The sequence below is a fragment of the Hemiscyllium ocellatum genome, chromosome 47 (genome assembly GCF_020745735.1).
Source record: "Hemiscyllium ocellatum isolate sHemOce1 chromosome 47, sHemOce1.pat.X.cur, whole genome shotgun sequence".
NCBI classification, from domain to species: domain Eukaryota; kingdom Metazoa; phylum Chordata; class Chondrichthyes; order Orectolobiformes; family Hemiscylliidae; genus Hemiscyllium; species Hemiscyllium ocellatum.
Window position 1 is genome coordinate 8,299,032 of NC_083447.1, and position 23,191 is coordinate 8,322,222.

The 23,191-nt window shown below is 43.8% G+C and overlaps 1 protein-coding gene across 1 annotated transcript; it reads left to right on the plus strand.

The window, feature by feature from the left end:
* Window positions 1-15,145: 15,145 nt before the first annotated feature.
* LOC132836551 (meiosis initiator protein-like) lies at window positions 15,146-20,671 on the plus strand. Its single transcript, XM_060855892.1, has 3 exons — window positions 15,146-15,198; window positions 18,529-18,618; window positions 20,525-20,671. The coding sequence occupies exons 1-3, from the start codon at window positions 15,164-15,166 to the stop codon at window positions 20,634-20,636; spliced, it is 237 nt and encodes a 78-aa protein (XP_060711875.1). The 5' UTR covers window positions 15,146-15,163; the 3' UTR covers window positions 20,637-20,671.
* Window positions 20,672-23,191: the final 2,520 nt, after the last annotated feature.

The window sequence follows — 23,191 nt, forward strand, 5'->3', positions numbered from 1 at the left end:
CCCTTGCGTGTCGGAGGCTGAGAGATAACCTTACAGAAGTTTATAAAATCATGAGGGATCTGGATAGGGACAATAGCTAAGGTCTTTTCCCCAGGGTAGGAGTCCAAAACAAGAGGACATATGTTTAAGGTGAGAGGGGAAAGATATAAACGGGATCTAAGGGGCAACTTTTCACACAGTGGATGGTGCGTCTATGGAATAAGCTGCCAGAGGAAGTGTTAGAGGCAGTACAATTAAAAGGCATCTGGATGGGTATATGAATAGGAAGCTTTTCGAGGGATATGGGCCAAATGCTGGTAATTAGGACTAGATTAATTGAAGATATCTGGTCGGCATGGACGAGTTGGACTGAAGGGTCTGTTTCCATGTAGTGCAGCTGTACGACTCTAGATCATTGTTAGTCTGGATAAATGATAAACTAGGATAATAATGGAATTTGTACTTTTGTTCTGAATGTCATACTACATTCAGTATTCTTACAATACCAGGCCAAGGTGAAACCTCATTCTCATAATTGGCTGTGAACCCCGTAGGAACTCCTAGCATTCTGTTACAGAGCAGACATGTGGAAGCAGGTCACCAGTTGAATTAAGGCCATAAGAAATAGGAAAAGGAACCACCATTCAATCGGATCATGGCTGATTCAACATTCTTCACATTCATTTTCTTGCCTTTTCCCTTGATTCCCCTTGCACTTAGAGTTATACAGTGTAGTCTTAGGATATTTCTAAAATAAAATACTTTAAAAGAAAAGGGATCTTCCCATCTTCCATAGAATGCAGAGAAGGTTGCTTCAACCTGAGAGAAAGGGTTACACAAACCTGATTGTTTTATCAGGGCCCTAGTGGGATTACAAGATGAGATTTTGGTGTCGAGAGATCCAAGGCTGCAATGCTTGGAGCTCAGATTGATTACTGTCAGCCATGCGGCCCCCTTGAATCCTCATGTATATATCTGTAAATGGGTGTGGCTGACTGGAACTGGTCTCTGAGAGATGATCACTACTGCAAAAAAAAAAGCCTTTGAAAAGGCAGATGTTTAATTTGTTTGTAAAAACCCTGTTTTTACATTAACTCGTGTTTCCCCCGCACCTGGTCAGAAACACCTCACTTGATCAGCAGTTCCCAGAATCCCCAAATGTGTGGTCTCAGGAAGCAAAATGGAGACCAACCAGGAAAAAATTTCAGCAGCATTCTCTGACAGCCAAGAGAAAAGGGACTACCGGGAAGGAAGGCCTTGATAATTATTATAATGTAAATGATAAGGTGACTCTGACTTTGAAATTAGCAGTTCAGTAGGCCAAAGGTCAGAAATGTTTCCACAGTATTTTGGTGTACAATAAGGTAAATTTTGTAGAATTAAGTTCCATCATTTTGTCCATTTCTTCTTAGAGGCTGCGCAGCCATGCTTAATTGCTGCTACTTGCTCACTGGATGTAAAATGACCCTGTAGCATTCCTTCATTAGGAACAGAAAGTTGTCATTGCCACTTCCCTCTTGACCAACACCAACAACAAAAAAGATTAACATCTCACTTGTTGTTGCTGGAGTCATGCTGTGTGCAAAGTCATGCTGTGTGCAAATATGTTGCCATTTTTACTTACATAATCATATGAGCACACTATAAAGATTAAGAGTGATGCTCCTTGTACTATCATGCTTGAACAAAACAACTGTTTCCCCGAAAACTGCAAGTTGTGTTCTTAATATGCAAAGGAAAGTATTTTTCTAATGGTTAGTTTCCCCTGGAGAAGGTGATGGTGAGCTGCCTTCTTGAACCACTGCAATTCAATTGCTGCTAGCAGGGTTGTTAAGGAGAATGTTCCACAATTTTGACATTTAAGGAATGACATTACCATCATTTCATAGTAAGAGAAGTCTGAGTAGGTCATGTGGCCTATCGAGCCTGCACCACCATTCATTAAGATCATGGTTGTTCTATCCATCCACTCAGCTCCTCCTATCTGCATTATGCCCATAGCCCTTAATTATATTTCCAAGTCAGGAGAGGAACTTTATTTAAACTCATTCACAGGATGTGGATGTCACTGGCCAGGCCAGAATGTATTGCCCTTTTCTAATTGCCCCACAGGGCAGTTGAGAGTCAACCACATCACTGTGGATCTGGAGTCACGTGTAGGCTAGACCAGGTGAGGATGGCAGATTTCCTAAAAGGCATTAGTGAACTATTTGGCTTTTTTGACAATTGGCCACCTCTATTTTCATGGTCATCTCTAGCTCTTCATCCCAGATTTATTCCCCATGGTGGGATATGAACCCTGGTCACCAGAATACTACCCGGGTCTCTGGATTGTGAGTCTAATCATAACACTACCAAGCTATAATCTCCCCTTACAGGTGCTTATATCCCCTTTCTAGTAAAGAAGCAAAGATGACTGGTACTTTCAATGTCATATTTTATTTCTCTTATTTCTATTATTGGATAGCCAGCCAATACAATTCCCTGAATAGTGACTCATTTGAATTGGAACTATACAAATGTGAAGGTTCTGTGCTGTGACCCGTAAGGTGATCTCAGCAATGATACGCATTGAGGTGCCACAATTGTCCTCTGAACCTTTATGCTGATGAATCAAACAAAAATGTCTTATTGTTACCTTTCCTGACAGTTAGCCAGTCTATTTGCTGCACAACTGGACTCAACTGTATTTCCATCGTTCATAGCTGAATATCTTATCGCCAGGCTCTGGTTTCAGATATGCAAATACACCATTTGACTGAGTTATCAGAGATGGAAGTGTAAACCAGCGAGAGTCAGCAGCACGAGGAGATCAAAAAGATTCTCGTATTTTTACAGCGCCCTTCACAACCTCAGGACATTACAATCTTCATGTTTTACAACCAACAAAGTATTTTTAAACAGTACTCATCGGAAATGTTGCAGCCCACTTGCATGCACCAAGATCTCACAAACAGTCACGAATCCGTTTTTATGACTGTTGATTCAGGGATAAATATTGACCAAGGCACCAGGGAAAGTTGCCGTGCTCTTCTGAAATAATGCTGTGAGACCTTTGAGATCTACTCGAGAGGCAGAACAGTTTAATGTTTTACCCAAAGGCTGGCACCTCTGACAATGTGGCATTCCCTCAATGCTGCACTAGGAAAGTCAGCCTCGAATTTGTGCCCTAATGTTTGGAATGGGCCTTCAGTCTATGGCCTCGATATTTGAATGTAAGAATGCTGCTTGCAGCTCGTGCGAGTCGAAAAGAGGAATAAAATTAAGGCACAAAATGGATTAATTCCCAAAGTTGCATAGGACAAAGATGGAACATGGAACAGTACAGCACAGGAACGGGTTCTTCAGCCCATGATGTTGTGCCGACATGACGCTAACTTAAACAAATCTCTTCTACCTGCCCTTGACAGTTGAAATCTTTCTTTGTGGTATTAGCAATAAGGCTGTAGATTGGTTTAACAAAAAGGAAAATTTGCTAAAAAACACACAGCAAATAATTAAGAACTGAAGGACAAACCAGAGAACCGTAGACCGGTGAGCCTGACGTCATTGGTGGACAAGTTGTTGGAGGGAATCCTGAGGGACAGGATGTTCATGTATAAGGAATGGCAAGGATTGATTAGAGATAGTCAACAAGACTTTATGCGTGGGAAATCATGTCTCACAAACGTGATTGAGTTGTTGAAGACGTAACAAAGAGGATTGATGAGGGCAGAGTGGTAGACCTCTCTGGACTTCAGTAAGGTGTTTGACAAGGTTCCCCTTGGGACACTGGTTAGCAAGATTAGATCTCATGGAATGCAGGGAAAACTAACCATTTGGATACAGAACTGGCTCTAAGGTATAAGACAGAGGATGTTGAAGGGCTGTTTTTCAGACTGGAGGCCTGTGACCAGTAGAGTGCCACAAGGATCGGTGCTGGGTCCTCTACTTTTCATCATTTATATAAATGATTTAGATGTGAACAGAAACATATAATTAGTAAGTTTGCAGATGACACCAATATTGGAGGTGTAGTGGACAGCGAAGAAGGTTACCTCAGTTTGCAATGGGATCTTGATCAGATGGGCCAATGAGCTGAGGAGGGGCAGAAGCAGTTTAATTTAGATAAATGTGAGGTGCTGCATTGTGGGAAAGCAAATCTTAGCAGGACTTATACACTTAATGGTAAGGTCCTAGGCAGTGTGGCTGAACAAAGAGACTTTGGAGTGCAGGTTCTTAGCTCCTTGAAAGAAGAGTCGCAGGTAGATAGGATAGTGAAGAAGGCGCTTGGTATGCTTTCCTTTATTGGTCAGAGTATTGAGTACAGGAGTTGGGAGATCACTTGCAGCTGAATAGAACATTGTTAGGCCACTGCTGGAATATTGTGTGCAATTCTGGTCTCCTTCCTAATGGAAAGATGTTGTGAAACTTGAAAGGGTTCAGAAAAGATTTACAAGGATGTTGCCAGGGTTGGAGGATTTGAGCTATAGATGGAGGTTGAATACGCTGGGGCTGTTTTCCCTGGAGCATCAGAGGCTGAGGGTGACCTTATAGAGGTTTATAAAATCATGAGGGGCATGGATAGGGTAAATAGACAAACTCTTTCCCCCTGTGGTGAGGGAGTCCAGAACTAGAGGACATAGGTTTAGGGTGAGTGGGGAAAGATTAAAAAGAGACTTAAGGGGCAACTTTTTCACACAGAGGTTGGTGCATGTATGGAATGAGCTGCCAGAAGAAGTGTTGGAGACTGGTACAATTGCAACATTTAAAAGGTATCTGGATGGAAATGTGAATAGGAAGGGTTTGGAGGGATATGGGCTGGGTGCTGACAACTGGGACTAGATTAGGTTAGAATATCTGGTTGGCATGGATGAGTTGGACTGAAGGGTCTGTTTCCGTGCTGTACATCTCTATGACTCTATGACCCTATAACTCTAGGAGAGGAAACATGTTATTTCATGTTGACACTCATCAGAACAGCATTTGATAGTTTCATACATTTTGAAGATTTGCACCATGGCTGAAATAGTACAGAGGATCATTTGTGAATATCATGCCAAATAATTTCACCCCGATCGAGATTTGTTAGCAGACTCTGATTGACATAATTCTTTCCCAAGGGGGAGCTGCGATTCATTCTCCTGTCAGTGACTCTCTGGCTACATCGGGGCCACAGGCAACCCTGGGTTTGAGCCCTTCTCTCTTCTCATCTCCAGGGCGACATGTTCAACTTCTGCAGGACAGAAAGGAAAACCTAACTCAAGGTAAAGAGATTGTGCTAGTACTGTTTGTCAAGCCCTTCTAAACTTTGGCTATTTTGCAGTGCTAAACCCCACTCATGCCTTGATAAGCACATAAGCTTGACTAAGACATCGCCTCTCAGAATAAAAATTTTTAGAGTCATAGTCATAGAGATGTACAGCATGGAAACAGACCCTTTGGTCCAACCCGTCCATGCCGACCAGATATCCCAACCCAATCTAGTCCCACCTGCCAGCACCTGCCCATATCCCTCCAAACCCTTCCTGTTCATATACCCATCCAAATGCCTCTTAAATGTTGCAATTGTACCAGCCTCCACCACTTCCTCTGGCAGCCCATTCCATACACACACCACCCTCTGTGTGAAAACGTTGTCCCATAGGTCTCTTTTATATCTTCCCCTTTCACCCTAAACCTATGCCCTCTAGTTCTGGACTCCCTGACCCCAGGGAAAAGACTTTGCCTATTGACCCTATCCATGCCTCTCATAATTTTATAAACCTCTATAAGGTCACCCCTCAGCCTGCAACGCTCCAGGGAAAACAGCCCCAGCCTATTCAGGCTCTCCCTATAGCTCAAATCCTCCAACCCTGGCAACATCCTTGTAAATCTTTGCATTTAAAAAATAAATTGGGATTTCTTATAATACTTATTGAAAAGTTGCGACCTGGATTGTCCATGACTTGGAGCAGTAGTTCAATGTAATATGTAAATCTAGCTGTCTGATCAGTTGTTTCAAATCAAAGTTTAGTTTCTCAGCACACCAAATCATGAGGTGCTTTTGCTGTTGGCTTGGTTCAGTTGGCAGAAAGTGACACCATAAGGACCATAAGATGTAGCAGCAGAATTAGGCCATTTGGCCTATCAAGCCTGCTCCTCCATTCAATGAGAGCATGGTCAGAAGTCACATGATACCAGATTATAGTCCAACACGTTTACTTGCAATCACAAACTTTCAGAGTGCTGCTCCTTCGTCACCTGACAAACGAACAACACTTCAAAAGCTTGTGATGTTAAATAATCCTGTTGGACTATAACCTGGTGTCGTATGATTTCTAACTTTGTCCATCCCAGTCCAACACTGGTAACTCCGCATCATGGCAATGTGATTATGGCTGATCTAAAAATCCTTAACGTCACTTTTCTGTCTTTTCATCACAATAGTCGATTCCGTCACTGATTAAAAGTCTGTCAATCTCGGCTTTTAAAATGTTTAATAGCCCAGCCTTGACAGCTGTCTGTGGTAAAGAATTCTACAGATTCACTACCTTCTGGAAGAAGAAATTCCTCCTCATCCCTATCTTAAATGTGTGACCCCTTATTCTGAGATTAAACCCCCTCATCTGACACTCTTCTACAAATGGAAAACAACCTTTCTGAATCTTCCCTGTGAAGTCTACTAAGGATTTTGTATGTTTCAATAATGTCGCCTCTCACTCTTCTAAATTCCAATGAGTACAGGTCCAAACTATTCAACCTCTCCTCCAAATGAACCCTCTCTGGATTGTATGTCTTTCCTTAGATAAAGGACCCAAAACTGTTCTCTGTATCCTAGTTTTATTCAAACTAGTGACTTGTTTAGTTTTAACAAAACCTTCCTACTTTTATGTTCCATTCCCTTTGAAGTAAAAGCCAACATTCCACTTACCTTCCCCACTGAACTTGGATGCTAGTATTTTCTGATTCATGAACATGGATTCTAAATCCTATTCTGCAGTCTTTCTCCATTTAAATAATGTTCAGTTCCCCTATTCTTCCTGCTGTAACCCTGACATTTTCCCACATTGTATTCCATTTGCCAAGCTCCTGCTTACTCACTTAACCTGTCCATATTCCTCAGCTGATTCTTTGTGTCATCCTCACCATTTGCCTTCCCACCTATTAGCCTCAACTGTCACATTGCTAAACTCAACTTCCTCATCCCAAATGAAGAAATATGCAGTTGAAAATGGTCACAGCCAGCAACTTCCAATATGTACGTAACCAGTGAGCTCTCAATACATCAAAATTTTACAATTTCACTTATTGTTTTCACACCAAGTGGAACTGAGACCTGAAACTAACACTGGTTTAGTTAAAATCTGCAATGAGCTAATGTTCAGGAGCGTGTTCTGATTACACTGTGGGTTTACTGCCATGTCATTGGGTTCCTTTGTAACTGTACAGGTGCCGTACTCTGTCATAGACACCAAGGAGTGGGGGTCAGTTTGCTCATTTGTTTCAATGCAAAATGATGCTAACAGCATGGGTTCACATTTCTATACCACCGATGCAGGCTTGCCTACTCCCCTCATAATTGACGTGTAGTGTTGTACTTCAAACTTTATAAACAAGTGTCTTTCTCTATTGGATAGATATACTTCTGGTCCCTCATGGATTATGGCTAATCACCTGCCTAACGATAAAGTGAAACGCACTATAGACTGCTCTCTTACTAGAAAGAAATAACCAGTAATGAGTTTAACCTGCAGGTCACGATCCCTCAGGTAAGGGGTGAGGTTGAGCAGGCAGGTCTTCACAATAACTTCAGCTGCTACATATTAATTAAACCCATATTGTTGGTGTTATTCTGTATCACAAATCAGCTATCCAGCTAACTGTCCTGGAACTCACGCCTTTTACCTGCCCTTTGTGTGAGGACGCAGACATCCTCTAAGACAGGACAGCGCCAGGGATCCAGCTTTGCTTCCACCCCTAGGCAACTGTCTGTGTGGAGTTTGCATGTTCTCCCTGTGTGCTTTGTGAGTTTCTTCTGCGTGCTCTAGTTTCCTTCCACAATCCAAAGTTGTGCAGGTTAGGTGGATTGGCTATGCTTAAAAAACAATTGCCTCATAGTATCCAGGGGTGGTTGGGTTAGCTATGGTAAAATCCCTTTGTGAGGTTACAGGTTTAGGGTGGGAGACTGGGTCTGGGTGGGATGTTGAATGGCTTTATCTACACTGTAGGGATTCTATGATCCTAGTCTCTTGATACCTTGCTGTCAAGAGGTGGACACCTTCTCAGGACAATAATGGTTTGGTCATAAAAGGCAGTTTTGGGGTTTGCGAGTGCACAGCTTTCTTGAACTGTTGCATTTTATATGGCGTTAACGTTCCTACAGCGTTAGGGGGGGATTGCAAGATTTTGACATGGTTTATGGAAAAGACAAAGAGGGATGTAAATTTTCAGTGACTTGTCAGTGCAGTGCACCTGATCACACCTTAATTTTCATTTTAATTTGTTGAAGTCTTCAGGTATTCATCTGTACTGGTAATGAAATCTGAAATTTAAAGCTGGTCACAGACTGTGAAACTATGATTGAGTAGAATAAAAAAGTTGGTTGACTAGTTTTTCATGAGGAGAGGAAATCTGCCGTCCTTAACAAGTCTGGCCGACATGTGACTCCAGACCTACAATAACGTGGCTGACATTTAAATGCTCCTGCAAGCTATTCAGTTCAGCCCTTCCAGTGACATCCACATCCCATTAACAAAAATTAAACAAAGAAGGGGACTTGATAGTTCTCCCTCACAGGTTGACTACCCAGTAAGTGTCAGCTGTGTCTCAGTTGGTAGCACTCTCACCTCTGAGTCAGTTAGCTGTGACTTCAAGTCCCAGGGATTTGGGCTCATAATCTGAAGCTGACTGCATATGCTCGGAGTTGTTTCACTTGCTGACATCTAACTTTTTTTTTCCACCACTCACTGACTTACGCATTTTAGACTGAAAAGCAAACCTGTGATTTCCTGCCACAACCTTGTAACTTTCCTCCTTGCAGCCTTGTTTGCAACAGTGTGTCTGAGCCCTGAACTCCCAGCCAACAGGCCTGGAGACTTGAAGCTGCTGAATGCAGGTCAAAACCAGCAATATCTGAACAGCTACTGGAATCTCACTTTGAAGGTACTAACTCCGTGGGACTGGCGCAAGCTTTTCGAATAAAGTATCGACATTTTGTTTTCAATATCTCACAATCCCCCTTCTCAACTCCAGCCCTTACCTTTACTCTTTTGAAGACACTGCTTAGTCAGAAGGTCATAGGTTGAAGTGCCATTTTGGAAACTTGAGAACGTATCTGGGTTGACACTTCCAGTTCTGTACTGAAGGTGTGCAGCACTATCTGGGGTGCTGTTTTTAGAACAAAACTTTAAACTGTCCTTCCAGGTTGACACAAAGGATTCCACGGCACTACGTTGAAAGAGAGCGGGGCCTGCTCCATCGTGTCCTGGTCAATATTTATCTCTCAATCAACATTGCTCAAAACAGACGATCTCATTCTTGTGAGATCTTGCTGTGCACATTTGGTTACTGTTTTTCCTGGATGGTGATTAACATGGCCTGATCGATTAGCGCTCTTGCCAGTCCATTGTTATCCCAGTCATTACTCTGGGCAAGATCAGCTCACTCAGAGGAGAATGGCAAACCCATCAGGAACTGTCCTTGATCTATCTGTTGCAGGTTTCATTGATTCATGATGAACATGAAAGTTCTGTTGTGTGTGTACCACTGTTCTAGTGCTGAAACATTCAAGCCTGCAGGTTGTGAGATTGATTTTTAGTACGCACAGATGTAAGGTGCACGGTCACTCAGTGGTTCGTGCTGCCTCACAGTGCCAGGGATCTGGGTTTGATTCCACCCTTGGGTGACTGTGTAGAATTTGCACCTTCTCCCTTTGTCTATGCAGGTTTCCTATGAGTGCTACTCCCACAATCCAAAAATATACAGGTTAGGAGGGTTGGCCATGCTAAATTGTCCATAATGTCCAGGGATGTACAGGCTAAGTGGATTATTCAGGATTTCAGGGATAGGGTAGGGGGTGTGGGTCTGGGTGGGATGATCTTCAGAGGGTCAGTGAACACTCGATATGCTGAAGTGCCTGCTTCCACACTGTAAGAATTCTGTGATCTAAAGTATCTTTTGTACCCTGAGATGGGAAGAAAAATTGGGCAGGTTTCACGCTCCCAGTGACTCCTGCTGGGATGTGGGTATTTGGAAAGACAAAATGGGATTTAGGTGTGAACCTACCCATAGTCAAATTGCCTACTAATAATCACCATGTAGAATGGACACTGGGGTGACATGGGGAAATCACCCGGGAAGCAGCTAAAAGCAGTGTCTTTAGGGAAAGTGAGGAAGGGAAGGTATTGAGAAGCTGAGCTTCCCACTGCGAGGTACAGGGTAGGTGTTTAGGGGCGGGCACATTATGGCAACAAGGAGCTGGAGCTGTAGATGATAGATATCTTTCTTGCTTTGCTCTACCCAGGACGATCCAGATCAAATTGTGCCAGTAACTCCACCGATGACCTGTGACTCATTCCGGTCAACCTTCATTTTTGACCACTGCTATCTCCCACACAGCGAGACAAGTCGAACAGACTCCAGCCAAGCTGACAGTACTTCCTCAGGGGACAATTCCTGCCAGATTTGTCCAAGCTTAGAGAAGTGGGAGAGACATCTTCTGCAGGAGGTAACTAACTCCACCATGATCATCCCTCCTTCATACGGACACTTATGTATAGTTATATTCTTATGCTGATAAAGGAAATTTTAAACCAGTCCCAAAGTCTGCCAAGTCAGATGCATCATTGCTTAGACGGAGAGTAAATCTTCCTCAGAACTGCCCCAACAATGTACCCAAGCCAGCTTCAGACTGTGATAGTGCAAATCTTGCCTTTTGTGTCAGAACGTTGTTGTTCAAGTCCCACGCCAGTCACTTGAGTGCAAGTTGACATTCCAGCTTAATGTTGAATTGTCTGAGATGCCATCTTTTGGAAGAGATGTTAAAGCTGAGCCTGCCCTCTTACTCCATTTAAAAGAGCCTATTTAAAAGGCAAGTCCTAAAACCCACACCATTAAAACCTATTTATCGATCATTATCTCATTGCTATTTGTGGAAACTTGCTGTGCACAAATTGGCTGTCACCCTGAACATGATCACAGTGACAGCAGTTCAGATGTACCTCTTTATCTTTATGGAGCCTTGCAACCAGTTGAAAAATATTTATGGAAATACATATTTTTTAAAATTTCTCTTACATATTCTAAGTCTTTTCTAAATGAAACTGCCTTTTAGCAGTATCTTGGCATTGTGTTGCAAGCATTGAACTGTTCATTACTCTGACTGGAATTTAACCTAAAATGAATGCCAAATGCTGCGGATGATGGAGATCTGAAATAAAATCAGAAAATGCTGGAGAGACTCAGCAGGTCAGGCAGCATCTGTGGAAAGAGAAACAGAGTTCACTTTTAGCATCAAATATGACTCTTCTTTGGAACTCATTTGGGTTCAGATCGTAGAGTCATAGACATGGACAGCAAGAAAACAGATCCTTCGGTCCAACTCGTCCATGCCGACCAGATATCCTAAATAAATCTTTTCTGAACCCTTTCAAATTTCACAATATCCTTCCTGTAGTAGGGTGTCCAGAATTACACATAGTATTCCAAAAGTGGCCTAACCAATGTTCTGTACAGCAGCAACTTGACCTCTCAACACCTATACTCAATGCACTGACCAATAAAGGAAAACATACTAAATGCTCTTTTCACTATCCTATCTCCCTGAGACTCTACTATCAAGGAGCTATGAACCTGCAGTCCAAGGTCTCTTTGTTCAGCAATACTCCCGCAGGCCTTACCATTAAGTGTACAAGTCCTTCCCTGACTTGTCTTTTGTAAATGCAGCACCTCGTATTTTTCTAAATTAAACTCTATCTGTCACTCTTCAGCCCTTTGGCCCATCTGATCAAGATTCTGTTGCACTTTGAGGTAAACTTCTTCATTGTCCACTACACCTCCAATTTTGGTGTCATCTGCAAACTTACTAACGATATCTTCTTTATTCACAACCAAATTATTTATATAAATGACGAATAGCAGTGGACCCAGCACCGATCCTTGTGGCACACCACTGGTCACAGGCCTCCAGTCATAAAAGCAACCTTCACCACCACCCTCTGTCTTCTACCTTTGAGCCAGTTCTGTATCCAAATGACTATTCTGAAGGAGAATCATATTTGACTTGAAATGTTAACCATTTCTTTTTCCACATTTGCTGCCAGACCTGCTGAGCTTTTCCAGTGCTTTCTGTTTAGATTAAGCCCTGGATCTTTAAAGTGAAAGGCCAGCATCTAACCTTCCTCTGTTTTTGATTATTCATACATTTGCTGACTATGTTGTTGAAGTGAGTGTCTCGATATCACTTCACAGTCATGGTTCAAACGCAGTCTTGCTTATTGACTCAACAGCTTTAACCATCCCCTAAGTTTGTTGCATGAACTGAGCTTTACATATTCTCAATTCAATTGAATTGTCAATCGTGTAACAGAGTTGCATATTATTGCAGAATAATGTGCTGCTGAGGCATGTAGTGAGTAATGGGTCTTGGTCCCAGTTCTGTGAACACCCTGTGCCGAGAGGAATTATGTAGCAGAGCGCAGTTCAAAGCAAAGTGGCAAAAGAAGCAAAATGACATGAGAAACAGCTTTTCCACAAGTGCTTAGGGTCTGGATCGCACCCACTGCCTGGGAGTGTGGTGGAGGCAGCTTCAATCAGAAGTTCAAAAGGATGTCAGTTATTATCTGAAAAGGAGCAATGTGCAGGGCTATGGGGAGAAAAAAAGAATTTCAAGCAAATATAACGCTTTTTCAGAGAGCCAGTGCAGACTCATATAGGCTGAATATTTGCCTTCTGTGCTGTAACAATTCTGTGAACCACAAGTGACTCCTTGCAAACTGTTTAGAACATTTAGCTTAGATCAAGGTCATTGAGATAATAGTGGTTAGGCCTGTGACAACACCACATTAGAGTCACCTTTTTCATTCTCATTTCTCAGTCTTTCTCTGTTTCCTTCAATACCTTTATCTTAAATGTCAAGTTTGACTCAGCCTCAGCAGCTAAACACAGTAAATAGTTTCAGAGTCAGTAACTCTTTGCATGAAATAAGACACATTCTAAACACCCCTTTTTCAGTAATATAATCAGAGAATCTTTTCAGAGCAACATGGGCACAGTCAGCCCATTGCAGTTAACTCATGCCCTCTAGTTCCTGCTTTACAGAGAAAAATCTTTCCATATCTTCCTGATCAAACTCCCAAACCTTTCGATCTTACCCCTTTAGACGGTTATCCACTGAATATAGCCCTGTCCTGTTAAGTCTTGATTGGCTCAAATACTGGGAAAGTGCTCTTGATTATGATTTGGAGACAGAATGGAAGACACTGCCTGTGACAATCATTGAATCCCTACAGTGGTCCATCGAGTGTACACCAACCTACCAAAGAGTATCCTACCCAGACCCACCCCCTTTCCCTCTCCCTTTGACCCTGAATCTCCCATGACTAACCCACCTAGCCTGTACATCCCTGGTCACTGTGGGGCCAGTTTACCATGGCCAATCCATCGTAACCTACACATCTTTGGATTGAGGGAGGAAACCGGAGCACCCAGAGGAAACCCACGCAGAGGCGGAGAGAATGTGCAAACTCCAGACAGGCAATTGCCTTACGCTGGAATCAAACCCGGGTCCCTGGCGCTGTGAGGCAGCAGTGCAAGCCACTCAGCCTTGGAATTATTGGGCATAACTATCTAATAACTTTTCTTACTGTGGGGGTGAGATGGTGATGAACACTTTGCTTCCACTGGTGAGATAACTCACTAGATTGCCCAGTATTCAGATTGTTAAGTGCTACCAAGCGAGCGATTGCCACCCGGTGAGAGGCTAGCAGCTTCTGGGTCCTGAAGTCCATTGGTCGTGCCTACATCCAGCGGTGAGAACAAAATTCTTATTATTTTCTTCTTTGTTGTGGGTAGGGGACTGGCTTTCGGAAGCCACACTTGCCTACTAGGCAGACATCTGGTTGCCTCACCTCTGCTAACTCAGTATGCAGGTGACCCAGTCAGGAAACTAACCACCCTTCCCGCTATCAGAGAGGCAGCTGATCGGCAAGTGGTGAGTTGAGGACCTTGAGATATTAATTGGCCTCTTGAGTTCTTGGCAAGTCAAGAGACCCATCCATGGACCTTTCCACCCAGCACTTAATTGCGGGTGAGAACTGAGAAGAGGATGAGTTTCTCTCCAGGGCTTACTTGCCCAGTTATTTTTGCTATTTGCCATTTCCAGAGGCGGGGGGGGGTAAATTCCACCTGCAGAATGTTTCAGCACAGAAGAAGGTCAGTGAAAGAGCCTGTGCACATTGTCTCATGTTTTCCCAAGAGCGCTGACTTTTAAATTTTATTTTCATGCAAATATCCACATTCCTTTTGAAAGTTGCCATTGAGTCTGCTTCCACCAATCTTCCAGGCAATGCATTCCAAATCTTCCCATTTGCTGCATGAAAAATTAAATGGCACCTCATCACTCTTCTCTGCTTTTATCTAAAATTGTGTCCTCTTGAGGTTGATTCTCCTGCCATTGTAGAAAGAGATTTTCCCTTATCTCATCAAAATTATTCAATTTTTTAAGCATCTCTGTGTCATCTCCTCTTAAATTTCTCTGCTGTAAAAGAACAGTTCTATTTTCTCTAGTCTCTCCACAGATTTGAAGTTCCTCCTCACCGATAGTAAATTTCCTCTCCAATGCTTTCCCTTACTTCCTAAAGTGAATTGTCTGGAATTATACACAGTGCTCCTGCTCAGCCTGAATGTGTGCTTTGTGAAAGTCTCGCATTCCCCCATGTAACTGTACAGAGGTTTAGCAAATCCTCACTTCTCGTCTTTTGAAACTAGACTTGTGCTGTGGAGTGTAGCTAGTTGACTCCCTGACTGTCACCTCCAGGACAGTGATGAAAGCGAACGTTGGCTGTCCTCAAGTGATGACAGAGAGGACAATGACACCACCTGGACACCGTACTGCAGAGGAAAGATTTTACAGCAAACTGCGTTAAGCAAACAGAAGCGTGGCAAGATACGTAGGAAGAGATGCTGCGCGCTCCAACTCAAGAAGAAATGTGTCAATGGTTTCATCATGTTCTGTCGTATTAACAGGAGGCTATACATCAGGTAGCTGTCCATCAGAGAGAATGAGAATGTGATACAGACCATCAGATAGAGACTGTGTGTGTGTGTGTGTGTGTGGTATAGTCCATCAGAGCAAGGGAGAGAGTGTGTGATAAAGTCCATCAGAAAGAGGGAGAGAGTGTGGTATAGTCCATTAGAGATAGGGAGCGTGTGATACAGTCTGTCAGAAAGAGGGAGAGTGTGGTCTAATCCATGGGAGAGAGGGATGGAGTGTGATACAGTCTGTCAGAAAGAGAGAGAGAGTGGGGCATAGTTCAACAGAAAGAGGGAGTGTGTGATACACTCCAACAGAGAGAGAGGGAGTGTGTAATACAGTCCCATCAAAGAGAGGGAGTGTGTAATACGGTCTGTCAGAGAGAGGGAGGGAGTGTGGTACAGTCCATTAGAGAGAGAGAATATGTGTTATAGTCCATCAGAGAGAGAGAGAGAGAGAGAGCGTGTGATATCGTCCATCAGAGAGAGAGAGAGAGAGAGAGCGTGTGATATCGTCCATCAGAGAGCGAGAGGGAGACAGCGTGTGATATAGTCCATCAGAGAGAGAGGGAGAGAGCGTGTGATATAATCCATCAGAGAGAGGGGGAGAGAGCGTGTGATATAGTCCATCAGAGAGAGAGGGAGAGAGTGTGTGATATAGTCCATCAGAGAGGGGGAGAGAGCGTTTGATATCGTCCATCAGTGAAAGGGGGAGAGAGCGTGTGATATAGTCCATCAGATTGAGGGGGAGACCGCGTGTGATATAGTCCATCAGAAAGAGGGGGAGAGAGCGTGTGATACAGTCCATCAGAGAAAGGGGGAGAGAGCGTGTGTGATATCGTCCATCAGAGAGAGAGAGAGAGAAAACGTGTGATATAGTACATCAGAGAGAGAGGGAAAGAGCGTGTGATATAGTCCATCAGAGAGAGAGGGGGAGAGAGCATGTGATATAGTCCATCAGAGAGGGGGGGAAAGAGCGTACGATATAGTCCATCAGAGAGAAGGGGAGAGAACGTGTGATATAGTACATCAGAGAGAGAGGGAAAGAGCGTGTGATGTAGTCCATCAGAGAGAGAGGGAGAGAGCATGTGATATAGTCCATCAGAGAGGGGGGGAGAGAGCGTGCGATATAGTACATCAGAGAGAGAGGGAAAGAGCGTGTGATATAGTACATCAGAGAGAGAGGGAAAGAGCATGTGATATAGTCCATCAGAGAGGGGGGGAGAGAGCGTACGATATAGTCCATCAGAGAGAGAGGGAGAGAACGTGTGATATAGTCCATCAGAGAGAGAGGGAGAGAGCATGTGATGTCACAAGATGCAGAGCAGATGTAGGTCAGTCAGCACATCCAGTCTGCCCCACCATTCTGTGAGATCATAGCTGATCTAATAATTGTCAACTCCACTTTCCGGTCTTTTCTCCATAACCCTTGATTCCCTTCCTGATTAAAAATCTCTCTATCTCAGCCTTGGATATACTTAACGACCAAGTCTAATGTCTTCATTTACCCCCGTCCTGCACTTCAGAAAACATATTCAGAAAACCTCACTGCTTTTCTACCTCCTCAAAGTTTGGGAGAAGATTTGTAGCTCAGGTGCTCGTTGTTGTGGTTCTGTTCGCCGAGCTGGGAATTTGTGTTGCAGACATTTCGTCCCCTGTCTGGGTGACATCCTCAGTGCTTGGGAGCCTCCTGTGAAGCGCTTCTGTGATGTTTCCTCCGTTTGTCCTAACAATCCACATCCATGAACACCAACTAGCCACGAAACGACACGACCAGCTATCCTTAGTAGCCACACACGCAGATGACAAGCAACATGAATTTGACTGGGACAACACTACTATTATAGGACAAGCCAAAGAGAGAACAGCCAGGGAATTCCTAGAGGCATGGCACTCATCCACAGATTCAATCAATAAGTACATCGACCTGGACCCAATATACCGGCCACTGCAGCGGACAGCTGGAACTGACAAACGGAAACGGCAGGTACAAATCACTATAAATGCCGGAGGAAACATCACAGAAGCGCTTCAAAGGAGGCTGCCATGTACTGAGGATGTCACCTAGACAGGGGACGAAATGTCTGCAACATAAATTCCCAGCTCGGCCCCCCACAACTTTCTATCTCCTCTCTGTATGTCTCCATCTCTAAATTCCAGGCCTGGCTCTTAGACCACATCTTTGTGTATCCCTCACCAACACTAGCTCCTTCACTCTGCAGCATTAGCCCCTTCACTCTGCAGCCTTATCTTCTTCACTCTCCAACCTTATCTCCTTCACTCTCCAACCTTTGCTCCTTCACTCTCCAGCCTTATCTCCTTCTCTCTCCAACCTTCGTTCCTCACTCTCCAATCTTACTTCCTTCACTCTCCAGCCTTACCTCCTTCACTCTCCAGCCTTCGCTCCTTCACTCTCCAGCCTTCGCTCCTTCACTCTCCAATCCTATCTCCTTCTCTCTCCAACCTTCGTTCCTCACTCTCCAATCTTACTTCCTTCACTCTCCAGCCTTACCTCCTTCACTCTCCAGCCTTCGCTCCTTCACTCTCCAGCCTTCGCTCCTTCACTCTCCAATCCTATCTCCTTCACTCTCCAACCTTAGCTGCTCACTCTCCAACCTTAGCTCCTTCACTCTCCAATCTTCGCTCCTCACTCTCCAATCTTACCTCCTTCACTCTCCAGCCTTACCTCCTTCACTCTCCAACCTTCGCTCCTCACTCTCCAATCTTACTTCCTTCACTCTCTAGCCTTACCTCCTTCACTCTCCAGCCTTACCTCCTTCACTCTCCAACCTTCGCTCCTCACTCTCCAATCTTACTTCCTTCACTCTCCAACCTTCGCTCCTCACTCTCCAATCTTACCTCCTTCACTCTCCAGCCTTACCTCCTTCACTCTCCAGCCTTACCTGCTTCACTCTCCAGCCTTACCTCCTTCACTCTCCAGCCTTACCTGCTTCACTCTCCAGCCTTACCTGCTTCACTCTCCAGCCTTACCTCCTTCACTCTCCAGCCTTACCTCCTTCACTCTCCAACCTTGGCTCCTTCACTCTCCAGCCTTCGCTTCTTTACTGTTTTTTAGGGACATTTTATTACTTTTAATCATGCTATAAATAGTTCAAGTTGTTGCTGATTCTCGTGGAAGAGGAGCTGCAAGGCCCATGCTTCCGAGCCCTGGGAAGAAATGAGTTAGTACAGGGCAAAAAGCGTTGAGATTTAATTTTACAGGGGGGCCCAAGGTGGAGGAAATGTTTGAGGGAAAAACATTGTGTGTATGCAAAATGCAGTCCCTATTGTTTATACTTAACTCTGAGTGATTGGTCAAAACTCCTCGTGTCTCCACAGTGATCATCCTGGGACTGCTTCTACAGTTGCTACCAAAGCCCTGGCTCACGTATGGCGCACCATGTCAAAAAATGAACGGCAGCCGTACTGGTAAGATGGTGAAAAAGCCACAGGGGAGCTCTCCAGTCAGTCAAAGAAAACATGACAAACCGTATTAACAAACCCTACTCTGTGGGTTAAAGTTGGATGAAGCAAATGGGAAGTTTAGGATTGGGCTTATTGAGACATACTAATGGACCAAGGGTACCTTATTTCAGGAAGGAAATAGTTGCATCAAAAGCAGTCTGAAGAAGGTTCAGTAAGCTGGTTCCCAGGATGAAGAGGGCTCTTGTGCCACTATCCAATGTCCTGCCTTCGAGCAGAGGCCCAGATTCAAGTCCCACCTACTCCAGGAGGGTGTAATAACATCTCTCAACAGGTTGTATAGGAAATACCATGTTAGGGAACTGCAACCCCACCTAAAAAAAGCAAACACATTGAATTACTGGGTGGCACAGTGGCTCAGTGGTTAGCACTGCTGCCAACAGTATCCGGGACCTGGGTTCAACTCCACACTCGGGCAATTGTCTGGGTGGAGTTTGCACATTTTCACTGTGTCTACATCCTCCAGGGGCTCTGGTTTCCTCCCACAGTCCAAAGATGTGTGCTTCGGTTAGGTGGATTGGTCATGCTAAATTGCCCATTATGACCAGGGATGTGTAGGTTGTATCAGCCTAGGAAATGCCGGATTACGGTAGGGAGTGGGTCTGGGTGGGATCTTGTTCAGAGGATCGGTATGGACTCAATAGGCCAAATCATCTGCTTCCACACTGCAGGGATTCCAATGATTACAAGTTTTGAAATTAACTTTAGTCCCAATCTAATTTAGGTCGTTGAATTGCATAATTAACATTTTTATTGGCACAGAGTGGATTTACAAGGTTTTTGGCAGAATTGGAAAATTTGACCTATGTGGAGAGATTGAATAGGCTGGAGTTGTTGCCTTGGAACAGAGGGATTGAATTCTGGTATACAAAATTACGAGCAGCCTAGATAGAGCGATAGGAACAGTCTAGTTCCATTCATTGGAGAATTCAGCAACCAGGGAGCATTGATTCAAAGTAGTTGGTAAAATGTTTAAAGGGTAGTTGAGGAAAAGTTTAGGATCTGGAACTCATTAATTGAAAAGTTGGTAGAGGCAAACCTCTTATTACATTTTAGATTAGGTTAGATTCCCTACAGTGTAGAAACAGGCCATTTAGCCTCATAGGTGCAGAGTAACCCTCCGCAGAGTAACCCACCCAGACCCAATTTCCTCTGACAAATGCATCCAACACTATGGGCAATTTAGCATGGCCAATCCACCCTGACCTGCACATTTTTGGATTGTGGGAGGAAACTGGAACACCCGGAGGAAACGCACGCAGACACGGGCAGAATTTGCAAACTTCACAGAGACAGTTGCCTGAGGTTGGAATTGAACCTGGGGCCCTGGCACTGTGATGCAGCAGTTGTTACCACTGAGCCACTGTGTAGATCACTTGTACATGGTTACTTGTGTAACCAACAGGATTACTAACCAAGACCTAGAAACTGAGATTAGGTTGGATAACTCATGTTCAGCCCATGTAAACATGAGTGATCCAATAACTTTCTTTTGTGCAATAAATCTCAAACGATTCTGACTCTTGAGAGGAGATTTACGAAGCAAAGACGTCATTTAAATTGTCTTGAATAAGATCTGCAAGTTTGAAACAGTCCCTTGAGTAACACTTTAAGCCAGCTGTATTCCACGTTTAACGTGTCTGCCAGGCTATAGTGTGGGGAGTGCGAGGGAAGTCAGCACAGCAAATAGTGTGGTTCGAAATGGATTCAATTGATCAGCTTGTTTTGGTGACCTGGGAGGTAAATGTTCTTTTCCAATTGTCTGCACTCAAAGGTTGACCTGATTAAGTAGGAGGGTCGAGAGTTGTGACCTTTAGCAAATACTGAATGTGCTTTTCTCTTTCATTGATAGCATTAAGGCCCGTGAGTTCAGCAAAATGAATAACCGCATCGTGAGGCTGGACAGCTCATCGAGTGAAGAGAGGGAGGAGGTGCAGATGCCCAAACCCCTCCATCTCCTGTAAGACACCTTCTTATTCTAAGACACACATACACACTGAAAAATAGATGCAAACACATTGCTGTTCCAGAACAGGAGGGGGCCATCTGACCTGAGCCACATGAGAACATCATTCACCTTGAAGGCGTTGCTGGAGGTGGGAAGATCTCATAGACTTGCAAGTTCAGCAAACTCAATAATGTCTTGGATCACCAAGACAAGTTTAAAATCCGGGAAATCATTGCGTCTTTTTTAAGACGTGGAGAATTGTGGAACAGAAAATTTCGTCAATAGTTAATACTGAATAGCAGCACTGAGAGAACATATGGACATTGGAGCTCAGGTTCAGGTGGACAATGGTATGCTCAGTGAGATAACACTGCTGCAACAATACACCTTCCAGCTGCTTTTGAATGTGATGCAGTTATCGTTCATAGCCGGCAGATCGTTTTTTAGTCTGGATGAAAGTACACCAACACTGCCTGTCAGGCTTGGCTCACCTTTGTGTTACAGGTGAGCTGCTGGTGTGACCCTGAGGGTACAGTCATTTGCAGAGTTCTCACGCCTTTATCACACAGCCTTCTGTACTCTGAGGCAGCTCGACTTCCAGTCGGCCACAAAAAACAACTCTGTTTGAGGTCTCCTTATATGACAGGCAAAGATGTCAGCTTCTTGAAATTATTTTTACCCTTTCAACCCTGGAATGTAAGTCCACTGTGAAGTGGGTTTTGGGTATTCTGCTGCACAGACCATCACCCCCACCCCCATTTCCTTGTGGGTATTGTCAACAGTATTGGCAACCAGTTGTAATCTCACGGAGAAAGGGGAAGCTAATATCAGTAATGGGTAACGTCTCGGAGGTTGGGGCTGTGTTGTGTTATTGAAGCAGACTGGAACCAAATTTAATTGGCATTTAGGTCCGATCTAAGATTGTGCAGTGGGTCAGGGATTTTTACTCAGAGTCTAATCATGCTTTACTTGACCGAGGAATGTTTGGTTCTGGCTCTGAGTGCCCTAAGTTTAAAAAAAGAATCCTAGTCATCATCCTAACCAGCACAGCATTTGGAACGAAAAGTAAACATTTTTCTGTTTTATGCCAATATCATAATTGAGAACTGATTCTTAAAAAGTACATCACTAAAGTATTCTACAGATGAATCAGTTTGCATATAACTCATAAGCTTAACTCGGCCTGTAAAATGTACACAGTGAAGGTAATTTATATTCCACTTGGAGTGCTAACCATAATTCAAGGTACTTTTTATTTTACAAAAGTGCAGTTGACAGCGAGTGTATGAATCTCTTGCTGTCAGCTCACATTGCTCGTTGTAACATACTCCACCCCAGTCCATCCTGAAAGCCCTGCAGACTATTTCTCAGCTGAACAATCTCACGCAGCGATCTGTCAGTTCATTTATGGCAGTGTAGTTGCACATGACAGGAACACTCTGTGAACACAGGGTTGGCTCACTGTGACTCTTATCCTGATTGTAGTATCGTGATGGTGATGTTCCTGGCCTGTCCCAGAGCTGGTTTTCAGGCAGGACCCCCAGGGAGACCAGGATGAGGTAACACTGGGAGACTGGGCTCTCTTCAGGTACTGAAACACAAAGAAAGAGTCAATGAAACACATTTTGCCCCTTGAATCCTCACTCCTAACTTGTCAACTCAGCCAATTCATATCCACCAAAAAGCATAAAATCTAACCATCTGATTATTTCAAAGGGACGTATTCATCTCTATGATTCAGTATAAAACTACTTATTGTTTTTATTTAGAATCATCTCAAATGCCCTCATGTACTAGTAGTTACTCAGAAGTGCAGTCATTTATGTAGCTAAAGATGGAACAATTGTTGTGTACGGAGTGGCCAGTGAGGTGACTGGCCAGACAATTGTTCTTTTCTGGTTGAGAATGAGGAGGAATATCAGCTGGAACACGTAAAAATGTCCACTCTGATTTCTTCCAAAAAATTGTGCTACAGGGCAATATCCTCCGACAGTGTAAAATCACACATTGAAGTCCTAGGGTAGGATATCCGACCCAGAGGCGGGAGTGAGCATGCTGAGCTAAATTGTCATGGCGACTTCCGGTTGCAACAGTGACCTTTTACAGGTAATCACAATGAGGTTTACGCATGTGTTTTGTGCCATTTGTTTTTGTACGGCAGGGCTTTGCTAGACTGACGCCCCAAATCACTGATCCAAATCCAGCAGTAGTTCTGACAGGTGCACTCCACACTCACAGAGCAGCAATGGCAGCTTCACTGAGGGCATTCGCACTGTGTATTGTTGATGTTTCTCAATTAAAGAATGTTGCATGGAGGAAGTAGAAATTACGAAGGCAGGGAGTTGAGTGAGAGTGCGTGCTGCTGTGCTGATCTTTCTGGCACATGTTACTGCTGCTCTGCAGTGGAGACCATTTCTATTGTTCCACTGTCAACCTCAGCGTTGGGAAATTCAAGTTTCCTAATTGATTTGCCATTTGGAGGGTCGAGAAAATAAAGTTGCACATTGACATTGTTTGGCAACATGTTAATAATGGTTATTATGGTTTCTATTTATTGTTGCAGCTGTTAAA

Coding starts and splice junctions, on each gene's coding strand:
- LOC132836551 (XM_060855892.1), top strand. CDS start 15,164: ATGTTCTGTCGTATTAACAGGAGGCTATACATCAG. Junction 15,199..18,528: donor AACAGGAGGCTATACATCAG/GTAGCTGTCCAT, acceptor GTGTCTCCACAG/TGATCATCCTGGGACTGCTT. Junction 18,619..20,524: donor AATGAACGGCAGCCGTACTG/GTAAGATGGTGA, acceptor TTTCATTGATAG/CATTAAGGCCCGTGAGTTCA.